This window comes from Chrysemys picta, chromosome 15 (genome assembly GCF_011386835.1).
Source record: "Chrysemys picta bellii isolate R12L10 chromosome 15, ASM1138683v2, whole genome shotgun sequence".
NCBI lineage: Eukaryota > Metazoa > Chordata > Testudines > Emydidae > Chrysemys > Chrysemys picta.
Window position 1 is genome coordinate 9,185,114 of NC_088805.1, and position 19,855 is coordinate 9,204,968.

A 19,855-nucleotide genomic window follows, 5' to 3' on the forward strand; every position below is an offset into this window, starting at 1 on the left:
TTCCTGTGTTCGGTGTTAGGCAGAATTCTGAAGCCCTCGCTCCTAAGTGAGTTGGATGGTTGCTCAGCCCTCTGTCTGGCTGCCTTAAGTCCTGATTAATTGCACTATTTGCTGCGAGGCGTATGCGCTGCTGCATGAGAAGGGCAATGAAGATTTACCTGCGAAAGAAAAGTGTGTCCTGGCTAAAGCCTGGTTCTTAACACAGCATGCTGTGGGCATTCGTGCAGCAGTACGTGTGGTTGCCTGGCGTTCGTTTTGTGCGTGAGAGAGCCTGCGATTATGGCCGCACTGCAAAACGTGTGTGTGTGGGGGGGTGTAGTGCATCGCGTTAGTGAGCTGGCTGTCAAATCCTGGCGGAGGCAAGGCACAGTCAGTTTGGTTCTTTCCTTGATGGAGCTAGTCAAGGTAAATAGCATGTGTGGAGGAAGGGGCGTGACCTCGACTAGGTACAGGGAGGTAAAGTAAAAAGAATGAGGCGTACTTGTGGCATCTTATAGACTAACACATTTATTTAAGCATAAGTGGGTTTTAGCCAGCGAAAACTTATGCTTAAATAAATGTGTTCGTTTCTAAGGTGCCACAAGGACTCCTCATTCTTTTTGCTGATACAGACTAACACGACTACCACTGAAACCTGAGGTAAAGTAGTGTCTGTGTCTTGTCTCCACTAGGATTTGATAGTAATCTTGCTACCTCGACTTAGCAGTGAAGATCTAGCCTGAGATAGTTGGGGGGGAGGGCGGAGCATTAGAGCATTATCAGATACTGTAGAAGCACCACAGGTGCCTAGCCAGCAGCTCTATACCCAGAAGAGATACAGACCAATACAATGATGTGATGCAATAGTTTTCAAAGTCTTTATTGGCATAAATAATTCATACATTGTTACCGCACCAAACACCGCACAAAAAACACAGGAACACATGGCTAACCGGTTCTGCAGTTCACAGAGATTCGCACCCAGACAGCTGAAATTATAAATACTTTCTTAAAGTGTAGAAAACTTTATAAATGTTCCTGTACAAATTTACATCGGTGAGATCCAGCGTGCCTTTTTAGTGAAGCTTTTTTTTTTTTTTGCACCAGAATCAAATTGTTCTCTTCCAGTGACGAGAATTTTGCAACAACAACAACAAAATATATATATTTATAAAAACAAAAACAAACAAAAAAAAGAGGGAAACAAAAAATTCAAACTCTTATCTCAGCTCATACGGCAACAGTCATAACTAACACACAGAAAACAAAGCAGGCCATCAAGTTTGGTTTGAAACTGTACAGAATTTAGAGTTTGTTATATATGTATGTATATATCTCTATACATACATATATAGATATGTATATATATTTATATATACTTTATGTACAGGAAAATGTAACGGCGTACTGTACAGAGAAAGGAAATAAGAAGGCTTTTGCAACTGACAAAATTTCCCCAAAGTCACTATTTGCAAAACAAAAAAACAAAAGGAATAAAATCAAACATGCCAAGTGCTTGTCACAGGTGTGGGCATAAGCAGTGGTCACTGCAAGCAGATTGACACATACAGAGCATGGCTGAGGATCAGGCAATAGACACAGGGCTTTTGAGTTCTGCAGTGCTACCCAGAGCGCATGTATGCTCATTTTCCATCACAGCCAAAATGCACTAACCCAAGTGCGATCTTCACTTGTCTTTCTCTCAGCAGTTAGCCCTCTGCTTTGAAACAGGTCATCGCTTTGATTTAACTGGGGCAGATTAAAAAACTATGTGTTCCAGAGAGCAGATACTCCGGCATCTAAAAAAATACAAAAAAGAGAGCCAGACGGACTTCTGAATGCATAAGGATCTAACGGGTGGTACTCACCCTAGTCCAAAGAGCAGGACGGTCTTTGCACCACTTCAGTCTCACACAACCCCTCAAGTGACATAGTCTGTGTGGGCTCTGCAGGGACTGGATTTCACTTGACGTGAATCCAGGATTCAAACACCATGCATGTTGCATGGGGCACTTTTTATTTGCTGGGGGACTACATTTCCCATGGCAAGTAGCGGGTCCTTTTGGTCCTTAACTGGACCTTTAACGAACACCTGGGCAGATCTCCCTGACTTGCATGCACTGTCTAGGGCTCATGTTGAACTCAGGGAGTCACTGGGAGTTGTGTGAGGGAGGGACTGGGCCACTGGGGGTAATGGCAGGGCTGGCTTGGGAAGTTATGGACATGCTGAGGGGGGAAAGGCTCTTTTCGTGGGAGTACACATCTCCAACTGCTTGCGACACTCCCAGGGTGTGTGTTTTGAGTAGGAGGGAAGGGGCGGGACGGGAGGACTGACTGGACGGCTTTTGGACTAGCCCTAGTGGGTGCTGCTATGACCCAGTCCTCCCCAGACCCTAGCAGCTTATGTAGGAAGCTGTTGCAGAACAATGGCTTCAAAGGCACGCTGATATTTCAGGGAGACTCATGGAATTGGGTGTGTATACTCTGGGATGCTCAACTTCCCCATTATATGCACTGTCAGGCTGGATCAAACTAGAAAGAGCCCTATATATATATAGAGAGAGAGAGAGAGAGAGAGGGAGAGAGATAATAATAGCCAGCTCTTCGATAGTACTTTTCATCTGTAGAGCGCCGTATCATCACTCCCATATTACAGAGGGGGAAACCGAGGCACAGATCAGTGAAAGGGTCATCTAGCAGGCCAGTGTCAGAGCTCAAACTAAAACCTAGAGCTCCTGGCTCCTAGTCCAGCATGCTATCCACTAGGCAACACTGCCTCCAAATACAAGTCACGTGAGTTACATCAGCAGAGAATCAGGCCCAGGAATATTTACATAAGAAAAAGTGTTGATAATAGGCATTAATATGGCTGTTCTGGGATCTAACTGACGGGGGGGACCATGGACAGCCGAACTGCCAGCTGGGTACATTTCTCTTCATGCTTCAATGCCATGGAAAACTGGCTAAACGGTTCCTACTGACAAAAACATCCCCAGAACATAGGAACGTGGGCTACGGAAATATAAAGCTGGCATCAAAGGCCAGCGAGTGGGCTGGATGGACACAGCAGTCCCCTGCTTGTTTCCAGTGTGCCCAGCAAACCAAGGCCAGTTGGCGCAGTCGATGAGCAACGCCACAGCCCATTTCTAGCTAGCACCGGAGAGCAAATGAGGTGACTATTATCTCTTAGCGTCAGCATCTGCTGAGCCCCTTGCGATCAATGGGCAAAACTTTGTCGCTTAAGCATTCACAGGCTACTAAGCCTGTCCCCAAGCAGGAGCTGGGGGCAGAAAACAGAGAGCAGAAGGGCCTGTGCCAGCCATGCTCCGACGAGCATCAAGCCCATTCCGAGAGCCTGCAGCCATTTGCGGAGTCGGCTTGTTTATGAGACGACACTTCGGGGGTCTATTGTGCTCCGGTTGCACACACACAGCTCCCATTAACGCTAATGGCAGTGCAGGGTGTGCAGAGAGAGGAGAACATTTGTGCCTGAGCCAGGATGTACAAAGGCTTTCTGACGAGAAGTAAACTTTCCTCCGAGCAGCGGCAGTAAATGGGATGGTGGAGAAGAGTCACCATTACTTTGTAGCTGGGACGGGCCAACCCCTGAGCTACCACACAGGTACCCAGAGAGCAAACACTGGAGCTGCTGGCCACACTCAGGCACTGTTCACCTGCAGCTTTAGCTCCCATATGCGGACTCTCAACCCCCCAGGGCACGTCGGCTGATCTCGGGGCTCAAAGACTAGCAAGCCAAAGAAGTGGGGCCAGAGCCTCGGCTCACATACACCCATGCACCTCAGCAGGTCGCACTGGTACAATTTAGAGCAGAATTTGGCCCAGGGGAGGGAGGGAAGGAGCAGGGAGTTTCATCCGCGATTACGGCCCAGATTCAAATGGAGCTGCCCCGGGGGTAAATCTGGCCTGGTATAGCTAAGGCTTCCATTAATGCTGAGAGAGAGCGGGGGGACAGCAGACGTTGCAATGTGATTTAGCAGCAAAAAGGAGAGACCTGTGCATTTTTGGGCCATATCCTCAAAGGCACCTCTGTCATAAGGAGGGAGCTGTAGCCCCTCCCTCTTTCCTGCGCCATCCCTGGATTATTTTGGTCTATACTGGGCACCATGGAAGAGTTCCCCGAGGGAAGCTCCCTTGCTCAGAAATTTTCACCCCAGGCTGGACCACAGCATTAGAAAACGTGCTTTAGGGGACTGCCCTGGCAAGGCTGTGCACTGGCTGAGCTGAAAGGTCTTTTCAATGCTGGCCTCTATGGTGCTCTGAAAAGGGGCCTCATTGCCTGTGGAAAACAGGGCACTAGCACCAGACTATTTTAACAGCCCCAGGAGCTATCGCATGCTTGCCCCAGATGTCTTGTGGTGGACCTTACATGATACCCGGGTACCTGTAGTAATCAGTGATTAAAAAATAACCAATGTTGGGTGTGAACAATAGAGCCATCTTTCTAATCCGTCTAGTATCTTTTTCTCCCACTTAAAATGTTAAGCATTAACGAGTGTAAAAGTCAAAGTCTCTTCTCAAAGAAAGATTCCCACTGAGAAGTGAGGTGCTCCTGTTCAGATCTATAACTGTGGCACCCAATAGCCAAAACATACATACTGGAAATGGAGCCCTGGCTTTTTTTACTTAAAAAACAAACAAACCACTATTTAAAATACTGTCCTGGGGGATCACACAATAGCCAAGCTAGTCATGTAAGAGAAAATTCTATACCAAAAGGATATTTTATTATTTTTTCAAATTAGAGCACCAGTATGATAATGGGTTTTTTAGGGAACCTCTCCTATGAACTGGAAGATTGTCCCAAAATGAGGAAGTCTTGGAAATCTATTTTAACTTTGTGCTACTTTCAAGAGACCAAATAATCAGTTGAGGTTGTCTGCAATTCCTGTTACATGCAAGATGTTGATTGATTGATTATGGATGGTGTTGTTAGGAAGACAGGTTGGTTTCTCCCTAAATACTGGTGAAATTTTAATACTCAGGAAAGTGAAGGAGTATAGTTACTTCAACTCACGTTATTCTTTTTTTCCTTGTTTTTTTGCAAGATAGGCTGAAGAAAACAAAACAAACATTGCTTTTTTGGTGTGCCGGAGCAATGCATTGCATGTTTATAAAGTATTACTACTGACACTTTTCTATTCTGCCTTTGCAAACATCTTCTGGGGTCAGCCAGGTCTGTATGATGCAATGCCCCTGAGTGACTGTGCCTGACAAAACCAACTTACAAGATTCTACTGCAGTCTTGTACCCCACATCCAAAAGAGATCATGGAAATTCCCCCTGCAATGACCCATGTTTCAGTTCATATTTAGGTAGGGTGACCAAACAGCAAATGTGAAAAATGGGGACAGAGGGTGGGGGATAATAGGAGCCTATATAAGAAAAAAAATCAGGACTGTCCCTATAAAATCGGGACCTCTGGTCACCCTATATTTAGGTAAGATTTCAGATGAGTTCTTACTACATTTGATTCCATTTGCCCATCCCTGAAATGTGCTGTCAAAAGGTGGGACCCAAACTCAGATCTCTCCTGACCTGACTTTCCTGGCTGGAGTTCTCAGTTACATTCGAAGAAGAACTTAACATTGCCAGAGCAGTGTACAGGGCTCTTAGCGTAACAGATAATTCAGACCCATCTCTGACTGAAATTAAACTCCACACCAGAACCCTACTGAACTTGGGGCTGCAAAATCCAGCTCTGAACCTTCCTAAATCTGAGCCTACTTTGATGTGGCTCCCTAAAAAGGTGACCTGAAGTTGTGAACTGGACCTGGGGTTTATTTCGGGCTCATCTCCACTGTACAGTCATAAGACACTTCTGTAAATAACCCATGCCTCCACCGTAGCTTGCACAGCTAAACTGAGCAACCGGATGAACTTCCTTGCTCCTTCGGATCTCCTATTACATGGCATTGTGGAGATTTTCTCCTACATTCTTTCTGCGCTGACGGGCTGGATATTTTTAAACCGGAAAAAATGATACACAAAGCTGGGATTAAAAGACAAAGAATGAAAAAAAAATAAGAGTTGTTTTTTAATAATTAAGACTTTCAAAAATAAGAAAGCATGATGCAAATAACACGTTGGCATAAACAATTGTTGCTGGGCTGAATGGAGGAAAAGATCTGCTCTTCTGAGCTAATTTATGATAAATACAGGGCAGCTATTTTTTCATCTACACTATTGTGCAACAGCCTTCGCTGCTCATGGCCTGGGTGAGACGTTCTCACGAGGGAAGAAAGCAGGAAAGATATGGAGGAAACAATTGGAGATATTTTTGTTGCAGAGTGCAAGGGGCGTTTATTAAGACGTATCATCAAGATTTGAAGTGCCCAGATGCTTGGGCACCAATGGCCAAAGGACACATGATTGCTCCTGTACAGCCAAAAAGAACTGGCCCTGTGTTTAGGTCATGGTGTTCCTGGGGAATTCTTCTGGGCAGCGCTCTGCTTTAGGGCTTGGGGCCCAATGACTTCCCCTCCATCAAAAGGAGAGTCCACGGTGCACCTAACTGCTCTCAGAATGTACAAAAAGGCTAGCTTCAGAGAAAGGTTTGGTCTTCCAAACAGACCCACTGTGAGAGCAGAAACAGGCTAACATTTTCTGGCTGGATTATTCACTGCTCTGTGTTAATACACCTTGAATCTGGCGTTAATCTCCCAGCAACCTCATTTAATCTGTGCAACACACTGGCCCTCAGAGGGGGAACTGGACTTTTTCACTGTAGCCCCTCTCTGTTTCAAAACAGAAATGGGGGACAGGAGTGAGGTGCTTTCAGTACATCACATTTTATCCGGGTCTCTCAAGTTTGGGACGGAAGAGGCGGGGGCACATACGGGATTCCAATTTTTCACAGCGGTAGAAAGCAGAGATGGACAAGGCCTATTAGCTCACTTAGTGTCCTCACTCTTCCCGGGCCAGGGCCAGGCGTGACGCTCGCTGGCATCATCAGTGAATGACAACACACATTACAGGCAGCCAGGTCAGAAGGCAGCATTCTCCCAAGCCTCTCGTTTAAACATGCAACTGGAAGAAGACAAACAGACGGGTTAATTTTGTGTATATGTCTTTGGGGACAGCTCACAAACTGGGGAGGAAGCTGCAGTCATTTAGCTGAATAATGGTCTGTTAAACTAGGGTAAGCACAGAGCAAACAGAACTTCTCTAATGAGCTTTTGATGGCTTCATACCCTATTCCCCTCACCCTAATGAATGCAAAATCTAGTGCTGCTGGAAAGATCCATGCCTTCCATCCTAATAAGTGACATGTGCGAACCAGATGTTATCCAGCCACAGTTTGACAAGCCATTCAGGTGCTTTCCAAAGTCCAAATTAGAGCCTGGGCACATGGGCATATTTCCACTCAAACTAGATGCTGATCCTAGAATCATGGGACTGGAAGGGACCTTGAGAGGTCATCTAGTCCAGTCCCCTGCACTCAAGGCAGGACTAAGAATTATCTAGACCATCCCTGACAGGTGTTTGTCTAATCTGCTCTTAAAAATCTCCAATGATGAAGATTCCACAACCTCCCTAGGCAATTCATTCCAGTGCTTAACCACCCTGACAGTTAGGAAGTTTTTCCTAATGTCCAACCTAAACCTCTATTGCTGCAATTTAAGCCCATTGCTTCTTGTCCTATCCTCACCGATTAACAATTCTTCTCCCTCCTCCTTGTAACAACCTTTTATGTACTTGATCTAGGGTTGTCTTTGATATAGAACTTTACTTAGCATAAAACACATTCCATTTTGGTCTCCTGTCTGAATGCTTTTGAGGATAGGATAGGATGGGAAGGGAGTAACAGGGTGGTCTCCTTGCAGAAGAGAAGAATGGCTAGGTACATGGCCACCCACAGGTTCCTCATCTTCCATCCCCAAATATGCTACAAGATACTTGACTCTGGCTAGCTATCATTTGACTGTAAAAAGCAACAGAGGGTCCTGTGGCACCTTTGAGACTAACAGAAGTATTGGGAGCATAAGCTTTCGTGGGTAAGAACCTCACTTCTTCAGATGCTGAAGAAGTGAGGTTCTTACCCACGAAAGCTTATGCTCCCAATACTTCTGTTAGTCTCAAAGGTGCCACAGGACCCTCTGTTGCTTTTTACAGATTCAGACTAACATGGCTACCCCTCTGATATTTGACTGTAGTGAGCTGCCTCAGGGTTTAAGCCTTTTACATAGACGCTGGAGCTAATGTATGAACAAACCTGCCCTTCCTCTACCCAGTTACCATCTGAACTGTTGGTTTGCTCAGGTCTCAGCCGGCTGATAAAACAGATGCGGTGTCTGCCGCATTATGGTGAAATTCTTGTAGGCAAGTGGCTAAAGGAGTTGAGACATTTCTTCAGGTAGTCACTCAGGTGCAGGAGTCCTCAGGACAATGGCTGCACATCTGCATCTCTCCACCAAGCAGGACGCTCTACACGCAGGGCCACACTGAGCTCTTGCATAAGCGTGCACAACTCCTATTGATGCCAAGGAAAGTTGCATTCCCTAATGTCAAGGCAGAGTTTGGTCCATAGTCCTGCCAACTATTATATCTCTCTGGCCTGTTCCACTGCTTAATTCTAGGGCTCTGAAGTCCCATCAAATTTTAAATTAAAACCGTTTAATAGGAACAAAATGGTCTTTCTGGGCAGACTCTGATTTGTGAAGCTGGATTCCAGACGAGCTTTCCCAATGATCTAGGAAGGAGCTGAACAGCATGATAGGGGGCATAAATAATCTGAGACAGAGGAGAGGAATGGACGCTTCCCGTCCATTAAATCCTGTGCTGCCAGCACAACCTCCCGTCTAGCAGAACGCACTGGCTGTCATTACAATATAATCAATCCTTTCCCCCTACACGCGCCAGGGAACAGCTAATGACACAGCCTGAAATTCAGCTTGGCTCCCTCTTTCCAGCTACAGTGAAATCATTAGCGATACCAGATCTTTCCTCTGCTGTCATGGCTCCTCATGTTTGCAGGGCACTCCTCTGGCGAGAGGCGTGCCGGTGGAGGAGCATGCTGGGTTAACACACATGAACCTGGGACATCACCGTTCTCTCCTGTTCCGTGTACAGAGGGAAAATGGAGCATTGTCAGGTACCACTGTTGACTTTTCACTGTACCTGCCCAAAACACGGGTGACAATAGATGAATGGGATCAGCATTCTCTCAGGGTGATCCAGACCTGGAGCAACGTTGCTCGGCCATCATCTGCTGCAAAGGGCTAGTTGTCAGGCACTGCTGGAAGCAGTATCTTTGGGGACTGGTTAGCACCCATGTAAAGGTCCTTGTCAACTTCCAGGGTCACCAAGTCAGCAGTGGCTGAAAGTTGTGGCCAACTATAGTCATTGTCATCTAAAGCTGCTTTGGCTGCTGTTGTGAAGGGTAATGTCAGCCCACTTTCGTAGGGAGCTGGGACCCCCCCCCCACACACACACAATTGGCACCTGTGTTGGCACTCAGAAGAAAGGTTGAGGAATGAATGGGCACAGAGATCAACCTACCATGCCCACTGCTGAGGCTGAGGCACAGTGGTGGAGGCAATGAATTGTTGCAGCCCATGCTGTACCTAGCCAGGTAGCTAAACAGAGTCCTTTAGGCAACAGGGTGTAACTAAATGGACCTCTCTCAAAACATGACAATCCACTCAACATATGACAGAAGAGGAAGTCAGCCTCTGCACCACTCCATTCCACCTGAAGGGGGCAGGGTGGATAACACAACACAAAAAATTAGATATAGGGACTGCTTAATGGTGGGCAACGTTCTGTGACCGACTCTGAAGGCAGTATCAGAGAAGCTGAGATACCACTAGCTACTAAGGTTGGGTAGAGAGTTATTTACTCTTCACCACAATGCACTAGTGTGCATCCCCATACTTTTTTCTTTTAGGGTCAGAAAAGCACGCATGCCACTGTGTCTATTACCACGTGGAGTCCAGGGAACCCACCACCGCTTGATTTGTGCACAATCTATTTGAGCCATTACTCTACAAACAAAACCATCATTAAAAAAATCAATAAAGACAAGACACCAACATATAATTTCTCCCCCTCTGTGCTCAGATATGTAAACTCAAATGCCACAACACAAACCTCCGAACTGGGAAGGCTGAACGGTGGGAAGAAAAATGAATCCATTATGAAGTTGTTTTGTACACACTACAAATGCGAGCACTTTCCCCTCTCCTCCCCCAGACACGCCCAAGCAGCTCCATGCACTCGTCCCACACGCACAGACAACAACCCAGGAACCACGAATTCAGGTACTGAGTGGAAGGGAAGCAGGGGACGGAGTGATGGACAAGTCCAAACCCATCGCCTTTCCCTGCAGCAGATCCCCTCTGCTCCCACAGTCCCGAGGGACTGCCTTTTCCACCCCGAGACAGAGAAGGCATTGGTGAAAACTCCTTAGAGAGACTCCAAGGATTAGTGCAATGACATTTATGGCACATGATGCACGCACACAAACGGAGGCCTGCAGAGATGGGGGGGGATAAGGGAGTGCGGCACAAGAAGGGACAAGGAAAGTGGGAGAGAGAAAGGGGTGAAGAAAGCAAGGCTGAGAGAAAACAGCTCTCTTGTGCCCGGGGTGTAATGAAGAAGCTGCTGCATGCTAGGTGGTGAGAAACAGGAGAGGAACAAGGAACAGAAGCTACTGGGCCCAGCCATGATCACATGGATACATCTCGACGGAGAGAGAAGAGTGGCGGCACAGAGCAATAGAACACACTTATTACTTTTGCGGGTTTTAGGGTGACAGCAAAGCAACCCAGCAGTGAGCTGCAGACTCATCAGCCTTAAGGGATGGACAGTCTGTGCGGCTGCCTAGCATGTTGTGTAACTCACATTCAGAGGGCCAAATTCTGTCCTCGCTCACTCCATTTGCAGTCCCGAGGTTTGACCCCTTTGGCCATTCCCATATAACTCCTAGTCAGTGCAGGACAGAATGTGACGATGCCGGGTATAGCTGATGGAACGTATTCTGTTCCCATTGAAGTCAATGGTGAAATGCTTTAATAACAACACTTGTCATCAGTAGATCTCAAAGCACTTTACAAAGGAGTTCAGAATCATCACCCCCATTTTATAGATGGGAAAACTGAGGCACTGAGCGGGAAATGATTTGCCCAAGGTCACCAAGCAGGACTTGCAGAGCCAGGTATAGAACCTGGGTCTCAGTCCAGCAAATGTATCCACTAGGCCACACTGCCTCCCACTTCTTTGACTTCACTGGGAGCACAGTTAGTCCAGCGCTGAGTGATTTTGAAACTCTTCCCCCATAAAGCATTAGAAACAAGCCTGAACAAAATGCCCTGAATTCAAAGAGCATTGAACTTAGAGGAAGTTGGGATCCAGAATCCCAACATACTGTGCCCATCTCTAAGTCTTAGACACACACACACACACACGCAAATTTAATAGAACAAGCCCGCTTTGTTGTATGTTCTCGCAATCAAAGCGATTTCCCCCCCAAAATGTAATGCTTTTGAGTAAGTTGCTAACCTTCATCTATTTAGGCTAAAACAGTTACAATGTAAGGAAAAGCGGGTTAAAGTAATTCATGGAGATAGAACAGGACTGGTTAGTTTTCAGAGCCTTGTAATGCCTCCACATTAAAGCTAACTTATACTACGATTAAATGATTCAGGATGGTTCCTGTCAAGTCATTATGTTTAATAAAGGCCTGGAAATGCAATTTGCTCTCCTCGGTCACTTGATACCTAGTGTAATGGGCTCAAGGCCCCATCCAAACGGACGGTGATAGAGCAGCACTGGTAGGTGGCATTCCAGTGAAAACAGCAGCATTCAGCTCTTCAGAGAATGCAGCGTAAGAGGATTGCGGCTCTTTCTGATAGGAGAGGAACGTACAGAAAAATGGATAACGATCCAGGCCGCGCATCTCGCTCCCTGGCAGGGACAGAGAGAACCCGGGTTCTGGCAGACGCGAATGTTGCAGACAAATACCTGGGATCTCGGTGTTTGTGAAAAGTCTAGGACTGACAGCCTGGGAAGGGAAGCTTTCTAGCTAACTACAGAACAGGTACAGCACGAGCACCTCACCGAGGAGCTTCGACCCTGACTCGGAGGGATTCGCTCCAAGGGTTTAGAGAGTCGTTCAAACCTTGGGCCTAGCTGCTGTGACTGCAGACAAGGCTGCAGCTTGTGTCTTCTATGATCTTAACTGAGATCACCAGCTCATTGTATGTAGGCCATCAACCAGCTATCAGCTGGGGGTGATTTCTGGTCACGACTAGCTAGGGTTGCCAGTTTTGGTTGGATGTATTCCTGGAGATTTGATCACATGACATAATCTTTAATTAAAAATTAATCTTTAATTCCTGGAGACTCCAGGCCAATCCTGGAGGGGTGGAAACCCTACTACTAGCCCAGTCTGGATTGCAACAGGTGGCCTAGAGGTGAAAACTTGTGTTCCATTACCAACCCCCTAAACCATCCAGTCCACCAAAGAAATACATTTGGGGGGGGGGGACACACACACGACAGGAACAGCCATACTGCATTAGACCTGTGGTCCATCTAGTGCAGTATTGTCAGACAGTGGCCAGGGCCTGATGTTTCAGAAGATGCAAGAAACCAAGGTGGACAACTGTGGAATGGTTTGTCCCTAAGGAAAGTCCCTTCTAACCAAAGGAAGTTAGCGGCCAGTTTATGCACTGACATGTGAGGGTTTCATAGGCTTGTTTTAATAAACGTTCACACTATTTTCTGTCTCTCTAAAATCCAGACACATATGCATGCTGGGGGTCTCATGCCAGCACATATTTTTCCAATGCACTGCTAGATGCCTGACTGCAAAGCCCTAGTGTTTGTTTGTGTGTGTGTGTGTGTGTGTGTGTGTGTGTGTGTGTGGTGTCCAGGCATGGACTTGAACCCCAATTTGCATGGGTGCATCTGCTCAGCAGTGCACATTGTGGCTGAAAACCAGACCCCCAGCACATATAACATGGGTAAACAGGGAGGGGGGGAGGGCACAAGTGGAGAAGCTGCAGTCCTGGGGAGCAAAGAAAGGAAGATTTGCTGGTTAGATACAAGACAGTGCAAAATGCTAAAATGATCTGTGCCATGCTGAGAGGCAGGGAGGGACAGGATAAGAGTAAATGGGTGTGGGCGGGAGGTAGAGAAGCCACTTGTGAAAGGTGAAAGGTGTTTATCAAGGTTCTGCAGAGCAGCTCTCGTAACTATCTCTGCAGACACGTTTCCTTGCAGGAGTCAGCTGACAGCAGTGAAAAGACCCCCCTCCCCATCGAGCAGGCACAGTCTCAAGTGATAAACTGATGGAGCAGCAAGATTCCTCTTTAAAAAAGAAGAAGTAGAAAACAATCCCCCAAATGACCCACATTCACACTGAACAGCTGATTGGGGTCTCAGAAGCCACAGTGCTCAATTGAAGCTGGTTGCTTCCCGCTCAGTATGAACCAGTGGAAAAATCTCAAAAGATCAATTACACACACACACTCTCACAACCCCCTCACTCACGGCCTTTGCTGGAGTGGAGGGGGATTCCATGACAAGTCTATACAGCGCTTGGTGATTGCTCTTTCCAACCTGTTCTCTCTCCAGACATTTCCCCCTAGGATCCCTTCAAGACCACCGTCGGGAATTCTGCGTTCCTCCTGTCCAATCCGAGCTGGCTGTTTATTCTGGAGAGTGGGTAAGCATCTGGGGGCGGGGAGAGAATGAGCAGGAAGCGTCTTTATTCCTTCCATGCTCCCAGTCCATGGTACTCTCTGGTCTTCCTTAGAGCATGGAGGAAAGAGAGAGGAAGGGGAGGAGGAGAACTGAAGGGATGAGAAAGGCACCGTCCCTTAACTCCGCCTGTCACAGCCTGGAGAGGAGAGACAAGACACACAGCAGTCAGCACCTGAACAATGACAGCTGGACGTTCTGTTGAGAGCAGTTCACTTCAAGGTGCCACCCACCATGGAACAGCCCTCTCCGAACACTAACCTACTCACATCAGGGGATTAATGCTGACAGGGGGGTTACTCACGGGATGGAAGGAACATGTGGCAGGTAAAGTTCCAACAAGTCCATTCGTTCTTATGCAAAGGAGGGTTACCATGGAGATGGTAAAACGGCTTAAGTAATCCCATTTCCCCCTGGCACCCCCATATCAGTTAGATTCACATTATTGTTTGGTGTAAGTAGCCCTCTGTTTTATTGCCCAGATTGGTGGGGCAAGAAAATTGTATATATAGATGTCCCTTTATCTCCTGCCTCAGCGCAGAGGGATGGATTAGACCTTGAGGTCCCTTCCCACCCTGCAAACGTATGATTCGATTGTTCCATACATACACAGTGTGTTTGCATAGACCAGACTATGATAAATGACAAAGGTTTTTATACAAGTACCTGAGTTATCATCTCTAATGCACCATTCGCTTCAGGATGTAGGCAGCAAGCCTCCAGGCAGCCCTGTTATAGGTCTCTATTCCATATCAGACCCTTAGCTACAAGACCTGATTCCCCATGTCCATTCCCACACACAATCATCCTGTTGATCTCATAACAGCGACTCAGGAACCCCGTTATCACCAGACCTCACCCACCACTACCCAGTGGCTGGTGATCAACAGAAATACAAAGCTGCAGATTTACTAGGCCTGACCATGGCAGCAGGGGGAGAATCTCCATTACCTCTAGCACCTAGAGGTTTGGGCCCCGACCCTGAAAGGTATGAAGGCCCCATCAATCAATGGGAGTTAGGCGCATAGATCCCTCTGAGGATCTGGGCCCAAACATGGCAGGGCTTCACGGAAACATTTTTGTTCATTCAGTCTGTGACCGTCTTCTCAGAGAGATGATTATACAGCAGGCACATCACAGTCGTAAGAGTCAGGGGAGAACTGTCAGATCATCTAGTCCGTTGCCAAGGGGGGCACGAAGTCCCCAGAGGACGTATAATACCGTGTATCAAACTGACAGCATATGTCGTCTTAGCCCATAGGCCAAGGACAGTGAGTCAGGGGTGTGTTTATTAATAAACAATCATGTTATAGGTGTTGGAGCCAGGCTGCTGGAAGGCTGGGTGTAGGCTAGCAGCCACCTTCTCCCAAGCCCCCCATGCAAACACGTCCATGAGCAAAGTCAGGTGGGGAATGGAAACAGCTTGTCATGTTCACCTCAGCAGCACGCGTACAGCTGGCTTAGCAAGGGGGGAGGAGGGGGTGGTGGGGGGAGAGCAGTGCTGTCTCAGGCATATTCGGGCCTGCCTGAATTCCACCTCCCAGAGAGATGAGTAACCAGCTGCTGGGGGAGAGTGCAGGTGAGCAAAATTATTACTACAATGCACAATGCAGCTCTCATTACCCTGTGACACTGCTCTGGAGGAAGCAGCAACACCAAGGAGACAAGCAGCAGCCAACCTCTCCTTAATGAGGGAGCCAGAGAGATACCTCTGACAGAAAACAACTGCGGATCTGAAATCCTCTCCCCCTCTTCATCTCCGTGCAGCTACCAAAAACCAAGGGCAGACTTGCAGTAATTAGGGTAAGCTGCCAGCCAGAAGAAGTTTGCCAGCCGTCATAGCAAGGGCAAAATGAGTGCAATACCCTAAAGGGCAGCTATTTAAATGACCAAACGCAACAAAGCAACCACGTAACCTACCAACTTCGGGTTCATCAACCTCTGGCCTTCCTTGTAAGATCTCTGGACAATTCCCATCACAAATTATCAATTAACATCACTCTTGTCAAACCACCTATATTTATGGCGAGCTTTGGACCATCTACTGTAGCCTTCTAAAGGCTGATATTTTATTATCTCTGGGATTGGTGGTGTGCCCTGCCACCAAACACTAATAAAGATGGGGCAACAGGAACTTCTGTAGCTGAGAACTTTAAACAGGGAGATTCTATGGTGAAGAGTTTCCCAAGCCTTGTTCTCCAATGTGAGCATGAGACATTCTGCAATTTAAAGAGCTCTGAGAGAGGCGCACAGTGAATAACCGAGGGCCTCAGCAGCTCATTTGGGGCTACAGAGTAGAGCTAGCATGCTAGGCTGGGAGATTAGGTTGCCAGATGCAGGATGAGAAATCGGCATCTCAAGGCTCTTCATTGTCTTCCAGAAAGATGTTTGCCCAAGTAAGATGAGTCCAAATGCAAGAAGGCCTTGGTTACTTTTTGCAGGTGGATTAGCACAACTCTCCCCAACCCACTATACCTGTAGTGTCCTGTCCTGCCATTCTGTTCTACAATTTCCATGACAGAAAATATACTCCAAGGTAAGGAGAAATTTCTCCCCTCCAGCTTGGTATGTTTACGGAACTGTGCATGCTGCTCCCCATGTTGTGAAGTAATTTATTTCCCGGTGTATGCACTAGGTATTGTAGAGGAAAAATAGACAGTGAGAGAAGAACCTTCCCACTGAGGAAACTTAGGGGGAGAAAATGGAACAATTTAATTGGGGATGTGATTTTCTGCATTCTCCCTGGAGCTATTATAGGGCCAAATCCGGAGTCCCTTACCTGGGATCTACTCAGGTAAAGTGTTCATTGAAGCCAGTGGGAGATCTGACTAAGCACTAAGCCAAAATGATGTGAGGACAGGATTCGGCTGACAGATGCTTGTGTCAGAATGAGAGCTTTCTCCTGGCTCTGCAAACTCTCCCGCTGTTTGATCCTGAAAGGCTGACCCATGCTGTACTCCCACATGCGAATGGCCCCCTGGAGACAATGGGCTACCCACAAATCACCACCTCTCTTGACTTCTCAGTTTCAAAAATGAAAACATCCTTGACAAGAACATATTGAAACCGTAGCAGTTTCTCTCTGAAGCCATGGCGCAGTGTGAGGCAATCATGGGCCAGACGTTAACGGCCTTTGGAAAGGCCAGGCAAGTCGTCTCCATGCTGGTAAGTATATTTAGAACTGTACTGGAAGCATACGTACTGTGCGTCATGTCTCAGGGCAGGTCTTCACTACAGGGGGGGGGGGTCGATTTATGATACGCAAATTCAGCTACGCGAATAGCGTAGCTGAATTCGACGTATCGGAGCCGACTTACCCCGCTGTGAGGACGGCGGCAAAATCGACCTCCGCGGCTCCCCGTCGAGGGCGCTTACTCCCACCTCTGCTGGTGGAGTAAGAGCGTCGATTCGGGGATCGATTGTCGCGTCCCGATGAGACGCGCTAATTCGATCCCCGAGAGAGCAATTTCTACCCCCCGATTCAGGCGGGTAGTGTAGACCTAGCCTCAGCAACACAAGGATGGGCATTATTTTGCTATAAGACACATTTTAGGAACTCCAGTTTGAGATCCAGTGCTGACTCAGTGACAGCTCCCGCTGGATACTGCTAATGCAGTATCGGGTGATATGTGGGTCGGGGGAGGTGGATGCAGGGAACCTCTCCCTGTCTGATTAACTAACAAAGGCATGCTGATGCTTTGGAAAACTCGTATGTCTCTGATGAGTAACCGTGCCTGGAATGTAACAGCTAAACGCTGAACTTTATGTCTAGGGCAAGGGTTCTCCAACTTCTTCTACATTGGGACGCAGTCACCTCCTCCACACCCATTCACCACCATATGGGCCACCTCTCTCTCCCTGCCCCACTCACCACCCCACAGACCTCCCTTCCCCTCATTCACCAGCACATAGATGGCCCCCCGGTCTTCCCCACACCCCATTCACCAGTGCTCCTCTGGCCTCTGAACATTCCTTTCCCACTGGCACCTGGGAGCTCCAGTCACCCCAGACCCCAAGTGCAGCCCATTCCCTCTTCCTCTCTATCAAGCCGCAATCCCACTGGAGGCAGCTTAACTGCACCCATAGCAGCAGCTAGTACCAAGAAAAGCCAGCACGATAATAACAACAATACCTAGTTTTATATAGCGCTTTTCATCAGCATATCTCAAAGCACTTTACAAAGAGAGGTAAGGATCCTTATCCCCATTTTACAGATGGTCACCATGTGACCAGCCAGCTCCCTAAGCATCACCGACATGTGTTTCCTGTATCACCAATGGTCCATGGACCACAGGCCAGGGACTGCTGGGTTAGGTAGCAGGGGACTGCTGCCATTATGGGTGGGGGTGAAGGACTTCCCTGTTAATCCGGATCCACTCCCCTCCGTCACCCACCCTAATGCCAATGGGCAACATTACTGGCAGACTTGTGTAAGGGGCTGACCCACGGAAGAGCTAGAGCACCAGGCGCAGGGAGGGGAGAATCAGTGGAAATACAGGGCAGGAGCCTTACTCTGCCGACTTCCAAAAGTGCCCAGGGTGCGAAAGGCGACGGTTCCGCTTTGGCAGTTTCTCCAGCATCTCCATGAGCTTGGTGAAGGTGGGTCTCTCCTCTTGTTCATACGCCCAGCAGAAGAGAAGGATGTCCTGCAGCATGCACAAGACAGAGAATGAAACAGCGGCGTCAGCCCTCTCCACACACTTTACTGGGACTGCACATACCCAGATAGAGACTGGCCGAGACAATGCCCTGGATCCCAGAACCCGCGTGCTTTGGGGAACTTTGCATCTGCTCCCTATCTCTATCATGGGCTGAAACAAACTCCCCACTGCCCACAAGGTCCCAAACTTTGAGGAAGATCTTGACGTGAATTCTGTAGCTTGGGCCCCATATTCTTGCAAAGAAGGGTGGGGGGGACAGTGGAGTTCACTCAAAGGAGCATATGCCACCTCCCAGACCCTGGCTGGGTAAATGCAGGAAGGACGGAGCAGCTGTGTTCCCTCCCTGTCTGGAAGGGGAAGGGATACACCCTGCTTTGCTGCTGGAGCCCTGCAACTCTCCCCTTTATTCCCCCTACCCACAACCCCTTCCTCCTTCCAGCCAATAAGAGCTGGACGGGGCCCACCAAAAACAGGTCAAGTGGGTCTAAACGTGGCTGCTGTGGAGTGACATGAGGCGCTCCTTCCCCTCCAGGGACTGCGTGAGCCTCCACCACCCTGGCAGTCTCTTCTGGCTGAGACAGAAGGAAGAGAAGTTAGATCCTGGCACACAACACCACCCGCATTTTCTTTGGCCCACGGGCCACCCCCGCAAAGGTGATTTGGGGAGACACTAGAGTGGTTCCTGGCTGAGTCACAATAGGAGCACCTCCCCCCACCCACCTCACCACACTGCCGCCTCACGTACCGATATCTCTTTGCCCATGCCGATCTGGCTGAGGTTGGGCTTCATCCCTCTTCCCACTTGCCATATTATTGCCTCTGCCGGTTGCGTCTTGAAAGGCCACTCCCGTGCATGCAGCTCATACCAGATGGTGCTGTTAGGAGACAGTCGCACTGGGCGTTAGAATGACCTAGACACCAAAGATGCAGCAGGGGGTAACTCTGAACATTGGAGCCAGGCCGCATTCTCTCCCTGCCCATCAGCACTGATCGAATATGCCCTGCCAGGGGCAGTCCTTCTTCAGCATCCAAGGTAGACCTCTCAGAGAAGGCATGTTCTCACACCATCGCTACCCCCTCCTATGTAGATAGCACCTTGTACCCAGGGATCTCAAAGCATCCCACAAAGGTGGGTATTAATGCCATTTCAGAGATGGGGAAACTGAGGAACAGAAGCTAGTGACTTGATCAAAGTCGCTGGCAAACTCTGAATGAAAACCCAGCTCTCCTGACTGCCAGCGCCAGGTTCCAATACACTGCCTCCCCTTTGCTAGGGATTCTCGGCACAGTCTCACCTTGACCTGCAGGAATTTTACATGTGAATGTAACTCTCATTAACAGTAAAAGGCACCTTTGCCATTCCCCCCCCCCCCCCCCGCCTACACTCTTTCTAGCACATATTGGGCCAGATCTTCAACTGGTGTAAAACTGGTGCAGCTGCATTGATTTTGATGGGGCTACATCCATTTACACCCGCTAAGAATCTGGCC

General features: G+C 48.1%; 1 protein-coding gene across 4 annotated transcripts in view; it reads right to left on the reverse strand.

Moving 5' to 3' along the window:
* Positions 1–851: 851 nt before the first annotated feature.
* Positions 852–19,855, reverse strand: part of KSR2 (kinase suppressor of ras 2) — a 301,542-nt gene continuing 282,538 nt past the window's right edge. For 2 of the 4 annotated variants that reach the window (XM_008171511.3, XM_008171509.3), the window contains 3 exons: positions 19,111–19,240; positions 18,217–18,350; positions 8,061–13,843 (listed from right to left, as the gene is read on the reverse strand). In XM_008171511.3, coding sequence (XP_008169733.2) covers positions 13,837–13,843; positions 18,217–18,350; positions 19,111–19,240 — 271 coding nt within the window. In that variant the 3' untranslated portion in view covers positions 8,061–13,836. Of the gene's footprint in view, positions 7,027–8,060; positions 13,844–18,212; positions 18,351–19,110; positions 19,241–19,855 lie in introns of those variants that run through there. The other 2 variants (XR_010592848.1, XM_008171510.2) reach the window with 2 other exon arrangements.